This window comes from Dipodomys spectabilis, unplaced genomic scaffold (genome assembly GCF_019054845.1).
Source record: "Dipodomys spectabilis isolate Male_0828 unplaced genomic scaffold, ASM1905484v1 ptg000043l, whole genome shotgun sequence".
Lineage (NCBI taxonomy): Eukaryota > Metazoa > Chordata > Mammalia > Rodentia > Heteromyidae > Dipodomys > Dipodomys spectabilis.
The window spans coordinates 6,476,922-6,489,268 of record NW_024870720.1 but is presented as its reverse complement, the minus strand read 5'-3'; the positions used below and the strand labels follow the sequence as shown (position 1 = coordinate 6,489,268).

The following is a 12,347-nucleotide window of genomic DNA, read 5'->3' as shown; positions in this document are numbered from 1 at the left end:
GCAGTAGAACAGAGGTGGCACTGAGAAACACATCCAGTCTTAAGTGAACTGCCTTTTTCTCTGCAGAGCCCACTTGACTGCACCTGCTATGAGATCCCTAGTCTGCTCAGCTGTCAATGGCATTGCTGCCAGCAGCCAGAGGATTCTAAAGGAAGCAAAGAAGCACCCGCAGAGCTATTTCAGTATGGCTCAGGCTCCAACAGTTGGCTAACAAGTTTCCTTTGTTCCCTTCCCTGGAAGCTTGATATCCCTGGCCTCTAGGAAGTGGTACTAGAAACAGGCAATCCCTCTCACGCCATCAGTTTCTCATGGGCACATGCAGTAGTGACTCACAAACAGATGATCTACAAAGCTGGTGGTCCTAACAGCTTAAACTGAGCAAAATTTGAAATGAGGGACACAGAGCAGAGATTGGAGGGGGGCCTTTTTGTACCACACTTCAGAATTAAATTTTTACTTTGAGCATCAGTTGTCTAATGACTGCTTTCCCACAAGAAAGTGCTTCCTAAAGTCCATGGAATGTATCTACAGCTTAAGCAGAATCTGTGGAATTGCTACTAATGGCATGGTGGCTGGATGAAGTCAGAAAAACTCTTCTGTAATTCAATATTTCTAGAAAGCATTTAGTGAAGTCCAATGATGATGGGTCTGGCTCCTAAAGGCTCTGTTTGGTGTGCACTTGGCCCAACTTGCCATCTGTAACTTCAAGCTTTAAACTGGCTAAACAGGAGTCTTGATGATGGAAATCTGCACACACTAAACACCAGGGCATCTTTTAAGGAAAGGGTTGAGAGGAGCTTGTTATTAAGTATTTTTCAGTTTTCAGATCACCAAGAAAGAAATTTTATTCTTTCCTTTGCTTACTCTATTTACTTGTAGTACTGTGAGGTTATAGAGCATATTTACAATGACCAAACAAATATGGTTATCAGATGAGATCTTGATAATATTAGAAACAGCAGCCCATCCTGTGCAAGAGGCCCCTGTTAAGGGGACATGGTAGAATACTAAGGTCCCAATGGAATGTAGATGAGCCTAGGGTACAAGACGGTCAGGTGGAATGAGGAAGCAAATCAAGCCCTTAAAATGGGTTAGATGGAATGCAGATAAGAAAACAGAATGCTCAACCTGTTCTGTGCCTATGAATTTTGAACCATAGTCTGAGAAGGAGACAGCCTATCAATAGGGTCTGCATAAAGAACTAGCAAGTCAACAAAATTCCGCTTAAACCCATAAAGTTGTCCCTAATCCCATATCAGATTAGCAGCGGCAGCAGTAGTATGCTCCTCTGCTCCTCTGCCAGCTGTATCTCTCTTAAACCCAAATCTTAATAAGCTTCTGTCTGTCTCAGTAAATTCTTTACCAATGTGAGGCTCCAAATACCCACAATATACCTAGTGAATAACATGTGTAGCTGCTGGTACAAGAATTCATTAGACTCTGGAACTGTGACTGTTCAATTGGCCTCCAGAGTCCCAAATTGGACAGACAGGTTATTGTCACTACTGCGTAACAAATTCTAGACACTTTTTCTGTCTTTTGCTATCAAGGTTTTCAATTTTTCTCACCAGGCTTCCAGGCAGAGATGAAGAAACAAGCTGCTTCTGCCTGCACACCACTGTGTGCAGAAGAGTTCTGGCTCCTTTACAAAGTGTGTGACAAGTACTTGACTGTGTGCTAAAGTCAAATGAGGCAGACACCAGCCAGGCAGGAAGGGGAAGCTCTCCAGCTCTCTCCCTGCCCTTCACACGAGCTTACTGTAATACCCTTGGTTGAAGCTTTCCTTTCAGAGACCCATCTACTATGCAGTTTTTATGGACTCTAAAAAAGCATGAAGAAAGCTCTTTCCTGACACAGTTCTTTTCTTCCAGATAAGCAAGCAGATTTTAAGCCTTTGGTTAAGAGTGGAAAGAAAATTCACATATTGGGTTCTTGATCTAAATGATCCTCTGGACACACACCTTATCTCAATCAGCACAGGCTGGCCTAACTTAATCTGGGTCTCACTGGAAGGGAAACTAAAAGCTCATCAAAAAATGTCACTTCTAGATGGTTGCCAGTGGCTCATGTCTGTAATCCTAGCTACTATGGAGTCTGAGATCTGAGAATCTCAGTTTGAAACCAGCCCAGGCAGAAAAGCCTCTTATCTCCAATTATCAACACCCTTTTCTCTGCCCCCCCCCAAAAAAAAGCTGGAAATGGAGCTGTTGCTCAAGTGGGAGAGGGTAGCTTTGATCCAAAAACTCAGGACAGAGTCCATGCCCTGAGTTCAAGCCTCAGGACTGGCACAAAGAAAAGGAAAGAGTCAGAACAAAGAGAAAGGTCAGTCATCTAATGACCAGAAAAATGGATATAGCTAGAACCAGCATAAAAGGGGGGGCAGGTCCTGGGTATGAGGTTGAGAGAATGATTTGTTAAGTATCATCTGTTAAGCTCTGAGAGTAGGTGTTTTCTCCTGGCTGGCTGTGGTCCATTCTGAAAGAGCAAGCTCCCCCACCTTAGAAGCAGAGGAGTATCCTCTAGGAGACTGTAAGACACACATAAGACTCTGAAGTAGGGACTCCTGGAAGGGGTAGGGCATGAAGACTAAGGACACTCAGTTCTGCCACCGAGTCTGTGACAAGGCTAAGCAAAACACTCCAGTTCTTGGGCCTCATTCATCACTTCTGCAATGGAACTAATGACATGTGCCTAACTTTGTACAGAGCTGTGGAAGGATAAAATCTGACCAAGTTTGGAAAAGTATTTTACAAGCTATAAAACTATCCCACTGCAACATTTTTACTTTTTAAGGAATAAATCTTAGAAAAATTCTATGGACTTAAAGCCAATTTCAAAAAGTAAAAGCAAGAGGCAGGAAAATAAAAATTCATGCAAGTTAAGATACAACTAACCACAAATTACCCTGTTCTGGCCAGCATAAGGATACTTTTTTTTTTTTTTTTTTTAATTTTAAAGCATTACTGGGAATTGAACTCAGGGCCCCTGTCCTTTTGCTTCTACTTTCATTTTTGTCCTTAAAAAACAAACTAGTAATATATTAGTTGCACAAAGGGCTTTCACTGTGACATTTCCATATATGCACAGAATGTTCTTTGATCAAATTCATCCCCTAGTTCCTTTCTAAAACAATTCTAATGAATTTCATCATTCAATGAATACATGCATGAGATACTTTATATTCAAACTTCGCCTTCAACAAGAGAAAGGGTAACAATGTTCGACAAGAAATGTACTCATTGTCTTACTTATATAACTAACCCTCTGTACAACACCTTTACAATAAAATTAAATTAAAAACAAAAAACAAGACAAAAGTCGCCTTCCACCTTCTCCCTCAGTGCTCACATAGTATCTGAGCACTTCTGCCCTATTATCCTCCTAACTCTATCACCATTTGCATAGCTGCTATTACAGGCTGCCCTACCACACCCAGCTCAATGACTGATTTGACTTCACTCTCTACTATGCACTTTATTAGGCCTAAGCTATAGAGTAGACAAAAAAGAAAGTATAGGCCCCAGCTGTGGCAAAAGCATAGTCCTTGTTGAAGCTGGGGAAGTGATGGACAAAGTCTGGAGGAGGGATTTCTGCATCAGGCCTCTGGACCCTGACCCATGGAGTAGAGTCTGAGCTCAGCAGAAGGACTCCACTGCTGGTACTGTCAATGCCCAGGTTTTTCTGGCTCTAAAAGGGGAGAGATGACCTGGGAAGGTCCCTGGATAAACACTGGGGAGACTTGGGAGGTAACTTAAGAAACTTTTGCAATTGAAGGTTCTTATAGGCCTCTGGGAGGTTGTTGGGACATCTTCCAAAATAAAGGTCAGGCCTGAAGTGAGGGGGGTAGTCAACGCTGGCTGGGAGATAGGCGTAGCCACTGGTCCTCAGGGTAGGGACAGAGAGGATGTAGGTAAGCCTGATCCTGCCTGTGAATCAGCAGCTGTGACTCAGGCAGAAAGGCCCCCTGGACTGGGGCTCAAACAGCTTCAAGAAGAGGCTGAGTCAGGCAGGGGCTCTGGGCTGGTTGGGACTTTCCTTGTCCTCTACAGGAAAGTGATTAGATGGGCGCATGAGGAAGAAGACTGACCAGACAGCACTGTAGGGAGGTTACAGAGGAAAACATCAGTAACAGCATCAGGGGAGGAAAACCTGGCTCCCCTCCTGTCCTGGGGAGGAATGCAGAGAGGAAGGGTGCTTACTCCTATCCACCCTCCTACCCCAAATCCATCTCTACTTCCCATCATGGGAACACAATGTCATTGTTTCAGTTACACATCACATGAGCAGCCACCCTCAGGGTTACTGTGGACGCTGGCTCCACTGAGGCTTCCACAGTCAGGGCTTCTGCTTCCATACAGGCCTGGGGTCTTTCGGGCTAGGGGACCAGAGGGATGGTAGGGCCTTATTGTGGAGAGACAACAGGTTTAGGTACTGGCACCTCTGCTCAGAAGGACTGTGGTTAACACTTGAGTACTCTGTGCCTCAGTTTCCTCACTACTTTGAGAGGATACAGGACTAGTTTCAGAGGGCTGTTGTGAGAGTCATATGTGATTTCAGTGCCCCACGTAATTTTATGAAAAAGAGTTGTTGAGCACCTACTATATGATGCACTGTTAACACTGGAAGCTGAGGGTACACTGGCAAAACAGCGCCAGTCCAGCCCATGAAGGTTGAACCCTACAGGGGAAAGCAAAGCCAGGGCAGTGGAAGTCTAGCCACCACACTGTTCTGCAACCAATTGGCTGGGTCATTCTGAACAAGTTACTTCACCTTTCTGTTTTAAGTTTTTCAACATTATCTACATGTGACAATATTGTGCAGATTAATGGAAGTGTGAGCACACAGCCATTTGAGCCATACTGCACAAACCTGCACAGCTGCTGACAGTCAGGAGGTCTTTTGTACATCACAATTGTATCAGTCCAGCAAGGTTTTCAAATATATCTGACATGCAGTTTCCATCTTTGTGTATTTGAAACCATTGTCCCGATTCCAAGATAGAATCATCCCAGGTGATTGAGCTGCTGTAATTAAACCATGCCATTGTATGTCCCAGGATGTTCCTACAGCTGACCATAAAAACATCCCATCGATGTCTGAATTATGACACTGAAGCCGTTAGGACTTAATGAGCAGCCTCTCACCTCATGCCAAGCAGAATAAGCCAGATGCCCAGTGAAAAGAAGAGATTTTTATATACTTGAAGAGGACATTTGGGATCACTCTTGGGCTTTTTAAATTAAGAGTCTCAGTAGTAAATTTTGACTGTTAAACCTAAAGGCACTTCGCTAAATAACGGGGATAGTCTCTTCAGATTGTTTGAGTGTAGAAACCCTCCTGGTTCATCTCCAGTCAATAGTGCAGACTCACCCAGGTCGATGAGAATCGCATGCTGCTGGGAGGTGAGCTGTTTTAAGAGTTCTTTGTAGGGCACATCCTTTGGCTGCTGTTTACTGGGAAATGGGTGTTTAAGGTGGAACTGCTCAGCTAGAAATTTCCAGATTTCACCACGGTGATGACGTGGCACACCTTTAAAAGAGGGAGGGGTGGAAACTATAAAAACAACACTTCATGTTGAGTTGTTTCATTCTACAATCCAAATTCTTGTTCCACTGTGAATTAATGGCACAGGAAGCAACCAAGACTTTGTCCTATTTGTTCTCTTCCTTCTTTCCTTCCAACCTCCCACTCTCCCCTCATTTCCTCTGGCCCCATCCATTTTCCCCTATTTTTCCAAGATATATTATGTTCTGACTAGGTTATATTCTGTAAGGATAAGCCAGCAAATATGACATGATCTAGCTGGTATGAATGAACACTGTTGTAAGATGATGGGATGAAGCATGAAAATCTACAGAGCAAACTGGGATCTCCAGTCAAGGAAAGGCAGAGCCCAGGGGAAGGCAAGCTGGCTCTTTCCTAACTGAATAATCCAAGTTTTATAGACTCCTTCAATTTAAACCCAGCCTTGAGGAAGAAGGAAAAGGAATAAAATAAACCAGAGAGAAGGCACCTTTAGGTATAGTAAGAACTAGGCCTTTCCCCTCCTATTTCCGCAATGAAAGAGAAAAATTAGGTTGGCTAGGAGGAGAAACCCAGCTAACAGACCAAATCCCATGCCTTCCCTAATATTTATTTCAGTACTAGCCTGATAAATGGTGGCCCTCTCAAATGTCTACTTTCTCCTAATTCCTAGAAGCCAGGAATGTGACCTTATTCACAGATCTAATTAAGTAAGGATCCTGTGGCAAGGAGGTCATCCTTGATTATCCAGGTAGACTCTAGGCCCAAGACTGGTGTATTACAGCAGTCACATAGGGGCAACGGTGATGACAAAGACACTTAGAAGAGTCAATGTGACTATGGAGGCAATGATGCATCATGAAGGCAAGAATGCGGACTGCCATCTGAAGCTGGAGATGGCCAAGTTCAGCCTACCAACACCATGACGTTGAAATTGCAGAACTATGAGAGAAAAACCTGTTGTTTCGTATTTCTATCCTGTTAACAGGAAAGTAGTATTCTTTGAGAGCTGCTTTTATAGAATATTCTTTTTTTCCTCTTTCCCCACCATTCTTGTTCACAAATATGTCTTGGACACACACACACACACACACACACACAGGACTTCAAACCCTGACTATAAGCAAATGTGAAGGAGCAAAATAGCTGGTGTGACAAGTGATTTATAGTGGGGCTTTTTCACAAAGTATTTTTGGTCAGGTTGGAAAATTTTCCCCGAGTATGAGATGCCCAATTTCCTCTTATTACTAAATCATTCCATTATCTTATCAGACTTTAGTGTTTGGAGAAGAGAATTCTGGCTGTGTCACTGGGGAGTAACATGAACGAACTAGTATAAAAGAGTAAGCTGAGAGTCTAGGATTCAAAGGAAAGGATCACACAAGTCAGGCATAATGTTTTTGCTAAGAATAGTTTGGAATATCCTTGCCCATGCTGTTTTAACTTACTCCTAGACCAAGAGAGAAACCTGGCAGAAGAGTCTACCCACAGCCTTTAGGCAGAATACTGGGTGGGCAGGAAAGTTTACCTCAGCTTCTATGTAAATAACTTTGTGTTTTTACTGATTTAATATATGATTACTGTTCAGAAGTGTGTGTTTGGGGAAGGTGGATCTCTGAAAACACAAAAAAATATAAAAATTAAAGGCCAAGCCAGGCATCGGTGGCTTACTCCTGTAATCCTAGTTCCTTAAGTAAGAGCTGAGATCTGAGGATCATGGTTTGAGCTAGCCCAGGCAGGAAAGTCCATGAAACTCTTACCTCCAATTAAACACCACAAAAGCTGGAAGTGGAGCTGTGGCTCAAGTGGTAGAGTGCTAGCCTCTAGCAAAAAAGCTCAGGGACAATGCCTAGGACTGGATTTCAAGCCCTAACCAGCAAAAAGAAAGAAAAGAAAGCAGAGCACAGGAAAGAAATAAAGGCTACCATAACTAGAATAAATGTACAATTTATGAACCAAAACAGGAAGCTTTTGAAAGTGAAGGGGAGGAAGGCTGTTGATGATTTTGGCAGGAAAATTTGAAGCCCATGGCCATATCAGGTAACCCGAAAGGATGGTCTTCCTGCCAAAATCCCTAGTATCTGAACACATTCTGGATGTTTCTCTATGTGTACACTATGGAAATATCAATTGTACAAGAGACCATGCTATACTTTTTTTTTCTCACTGAACAACTTATCTCAAACTTTTCATCAATAAATAGGTATGTTATTTTTAAGGAATTATGACATAGATAATCACATGGTTTAGTTGCTTTGTTTTTGGATTAGGATTTCAAACCACAACACAATAAACATTCTTCTTACTGCATTATAATTTTGGCTGGCTAATTTCTAGAATTTTTTTTTTTTTTTTTTTTTTTTTTGGTCAGTCGTGGGGCCTGAACTCTGGGCCTAGGCACTGTCCCTCAGCTTTTCAGCTCAAGGCTAGCGCTCTACCACTTGAGCCACAGCACCACTTCCGGCTTTTTCTGCTTATATGGTGCTGAGGAATCGAACCCAGGGCCTCATGCATGCAAGGCAAGCACTTTACCACTGAGCCACCTTCCCAGCCTCTAGAGTAATGTTCTCTAAATGGCATCGCATGGTCAAAGGCAAGCAAAGTTTGCATCTGGCCCATATTACCAGCTGTTTCAAGAAATACATATTCCTAGAAATATATATTCCTAGAAATACATATCCTAACTTCAAAAATTTTGTATCTTTAAGCCATGGTGGCACACGCCTATAATTCTAGCTACTCAGAAGGCTGAGATGTGAGGACTGAGGTTCAAAGCCAGCCCGGGCAGGAATGTCAATGAGATTCTTCTATCCAATAAACCACCAGAAAACTGGAAGTGGTGCTATGGCTCAAGTGGTACAGCACTAGCCTTAAGCTGAAGAGCTGAGGGACAGCACACAGGCCTAGAGTTCAATCCTCATGACCAACAACAACAATAATATATATATATATCTTTAAAGAAATCATTCTTACACTAAACTTTGAATTATCTAATATTCCATAGAATTGTTCTTCCTTCTTATAAATTAAGAAGGCTGCAGATGGTTAGGAGGAAAGGCCTCAGTACCCATGCAAGGACTGAAGTGACTCAGCCTCTACTTGAAAGGTCAAAGTAGGGTTCTGATTGAATCTTGTAGTAAAATTCTGAGTCATAACATGGATGGTCGTTGTTTGTGTGGAGTGGTCAGTCTTAATGTGCTGAAGTTGGCTGACAGACAACCCTTTAACTGTTAGAAAGAGCTCCTGCAAAGAAGCAATGTGACTAAGTCAGGCAATCCAGGAGGAATTCCAGGTCAGCCTTAGCTCACCCCAGTATATAAACTGTTTAATCATCCATGCCCAACTCCACCACACAAGGTCTAGATTCCTAGAGTATTTTCTAATGTTTCCGCTTCTATAATACAGAATGAAAAACATGTGCAGGTACCAGGCCTTTGAGATACTCAAATATTTGAAATAGCTGACATAGACCATGAAAGACCAACACCTAGTCAACTGTGAAAAAAGGAAAAAAGGAAAACACACACACACATATACACAAACAGCTGCAGCCATCTTGGGCCATCTGGTTTAAGGGTAAACTTCCAGCAATCAATATTAGAATGGATGCAAAGAATGTTAGCATAGCCATTCCCAAGATCTGTAGATTGTCAAGCCTCTCATGCTATCAGTCTGGAGGTAGGAGCCCAGGAAGGTGAGAAGACCTGTCTGAGGTCACCCTGGAAAGCCTCGTCTATTCAAAATCTCAGTCTTCAGCATAGCTGGATCCTGAGAACTGCATAGCCATGGTATGGTTCACTCAGATCCAGTGCAGTGGTGGTGAGAATCCTGCAGCCTGAGGTGTGAGCTCATTACCAGCTGTTCTAAGCCCAGTGTCCTGACCCTTAGGAAGGGGAAAGTCACAACCAGTGACAACTACCCATCATCAGTAAAATGGACTCCATCAAAACTAAAGGTTCAGGCCTGTCATCCTAACTACATAGAAGGCTGAGATCTGAGGACTGTAGGTCAAAATTAGCCTGGGCAGAAAGTCTGCAAGATTCCTATTTCCAATTAATCAGCAAAAAGTCAGAGGTGAAGGTGTGGCTCAAGTGGTAAAGCATAAGCCTTGAGCAAAAAAAAAAACAAAAAAAAAAAAACAAAGGAAAAAATGCAAGGTTCTCAGTTCAAGCCCCAGTGTTGGTACCAAAAAAAACCCACAAACAAACCAACCTAAAAACTTAAAAACACCTAAAACTATCACAGAAAAGCTGTTTTGCTCCATAAAGTCTGTATAACCAATAAAAGCAGAAGAAAACCATAGGATGGAGATGCATATATATATGAATATATATATATATATATATATATATATATATATACACCTCTTATCTAATAACCAGTTATTCAGCATTAGAACTCAGTAGCAATAATAAAATAGTTTATACTTGGAGGGTTCTGAACACTGAAGTTTGTAGAAATTATGATCTAAAAATGACACTTTTTAGCCTGTGAAGGATCAGCTTTTATTTTTAAATTTTCCAATCCCCAGTAGAGTGATGCTTTTATAATGTACAATAAAAATGAATTAGTAGAAAACAACCCAAGAGAAACAGAATGATAAAAATATAAAACCACTATGTCAAATTGCTGGAAATGTTCCCAAACTTTGTTTCAAAACTATCCTTACCTCTCCTGGATTAATTAACAGCTGAGACTAAAAGGCAGCCCCCACTGCCACCTTCAAGGCCTGGCAGGACAGTAGACGCATGTAATGTTCTCCTGGGCTAAGATCCTTTCCTTACCACCACAGTCAACACCCATATCTCACCCACGTGGAAAATGGGCTCTGAGACCTTAAGTCTTGGCTTACTATCACACTGCAAAACATACAGCTGGGCTGGGCCAAACCCAGAACCACCTGTCTAAAGTCTGTGCTTTGCACTCTGGTCTCCCAGTAAGAAATGACACAATTAGTTCTTAGTTTACTATTTAAGTCAAAACATATCATCACAACACATACACAGTTAATAACCTTTAGATTATCTTTTTGTTATACTTCCTTGAGTTGTGGGCATTTTAATTATCTCAACAATGAAATTTTACTCATCCACTATGAAGCATAGTATTCATCTGCAAAAAAAAATGGATGGACCTGGAAAAAATTAGGGGAAGTGAAGTAACTCAGGCCCACAGAGACAAAGTCACATATTTTCTCTCCTATGTAGAAGCTAGAATAGATAAATGTATAAATAAACACAAATGGGGTATACACAGATGTATTAACTGAAGCATAGTATTTGCAGGGGAGAATTCAAATGGAGTAATTCCTTAGGAAAGCTTACAGTCCACCGAAATAAATACCAGGAAACTGGCACTTGAAAGGTATGGGAGAGAGGTCAAGTGTGGGGAAGGGCAGAGGGATGAAGAAAAGAAGGATATTAAATACACAGTCTATGAAAATAAAGAAAATTGAGAGGAAGGGTTGGGTTGGAGGCATGGGGGAGAAGGAGGAAAGGGGTGACAAGATGCGTTGTATTCATAAACTGATTTGTTGAATGGTAATTCTTTTGTACAAAAAAAGTGAAGAAACTTGCATCAGTAAGTAAGATATTTGAAACAGAGTAGATAAAGATGTGATGAAAAGGAGAGATGGTCACTAAAACTAAACTCCACACCTATCTCAGCTCTCAGTGAGTGAGGCTGGCCACCTGGGTCCTGAGAAGGCTTACCTTGCCCAACAGCTGAGTGCATTTTTTCCATGTCAAACTTAATTTTTGATCTTCCTGGAGTGCTAAGCATCTTTTCCCATATGGTAGTTACTTCTTTTAGGCAAGGAGTGATTTCTTCATAATCAAGCTTTAGGCGCTTATTTTGCAAATCATTCTCAGAGGCTAGAAGAGACAATGTGAGGGCAGATTAGTAGACAGTACAGATCTTCTAATATGCAACCAATTATTCCATGCTTGTGAGATCTGGGACTAATACAGCAAATGATAATCATCCATTTGCCTTGTTTTGGAAATGCTAAAAATTTGATTTCTTTTAGTGCTACACACCAATGTGTCCTGGTGGCCTATGATTAAATGGAGATATAGCCCACTTCTATTTAGTTCTTTCCATCTTTATAGCTAGCCTATCAAACCATAAACATTTCAAGAGCAGGAGCCATGTGTTAAATTCCTAGTGATAGTTAGAGCTCAATAATTTATTTTTTTTAATTTAAACTAAGAGATATACTAAGTTTCTCTTTATTTAGACTCCAACCTAAAGTAGGTAATGTTGATCAATGGTTTTGTTCTAGCTCCCTTGAACTGAACAGAATAAATCTACTTTGTTCATAGATATCTCCTCACATATAAGCAGACAGATAGAACTCCAGTGCACTACCAAGAGCTGCCTTAAGAAGAATTAGACCTAAATTACCAAAGAAGCGGGGAGGGGGGGGGGGAATCAATATCAAAAACTTTAAATTGACAAGTTAAATGGATCCCCTAGTCTAATCACTCACTTCAGGGACACAAAAATTAAGTGAACGGATTCGATTAAGTGATTTTACCCAGGGATATTTAGCTACTAGGCAACCTGGTGATTCTAGGCCTAGTGCTACTTCCCTCTTTTATTATTTTTCACCCCGTATTTTTATTCTTTTCCCTCTTACTTTAAATAACTTGTTTTCTAGATCCTTTTAAACAATTCCTGACAGCTTTATTGTTTGTTTGTTTTTTGTCGGTGGTGGGGCCTGAACTCTGATCCTGGGCGATGTCCCTCATCTCTTTAACTCAAGGCTAGTGCTCTACCACTTGAGCCACAGAGCCACTTCCAGCTTTTTCTGCTTATGTGGT

General features: G+C 41.5%; 1 protein-coding gene across 5 annotated transcripts in view; it reads right to left on the bottom strand.

Annotated features, from left to right (window-relative positions):
* Positions 1–12,347, bottom strand: part of Tbc1d1 (TBC1 domain family member 1) — a 186,544-nt gene that overhangs the window by 23,464 nt on the left and 150,733 nt on the right. For all 5 annotated transcript variants that reach the window (XM_042678450.1, XM_042678449.1, XM_042678452.1 and 2 more), the window contains 2 exons: positions 11,235–11,396; positions 5,371–5,529 (listed from right to left, as the gene is read on the bottom strand). In XM_042678450.1, coding sequence (XP_042534384.1) covers positions 5,371–5,529; positions 11,235–11,396 — 321 coding nt within the window. The remainder of the gene's footprint in view (positions 1–5,370; positions 5,530–11,234; positions 11,397–12,347) is intronic.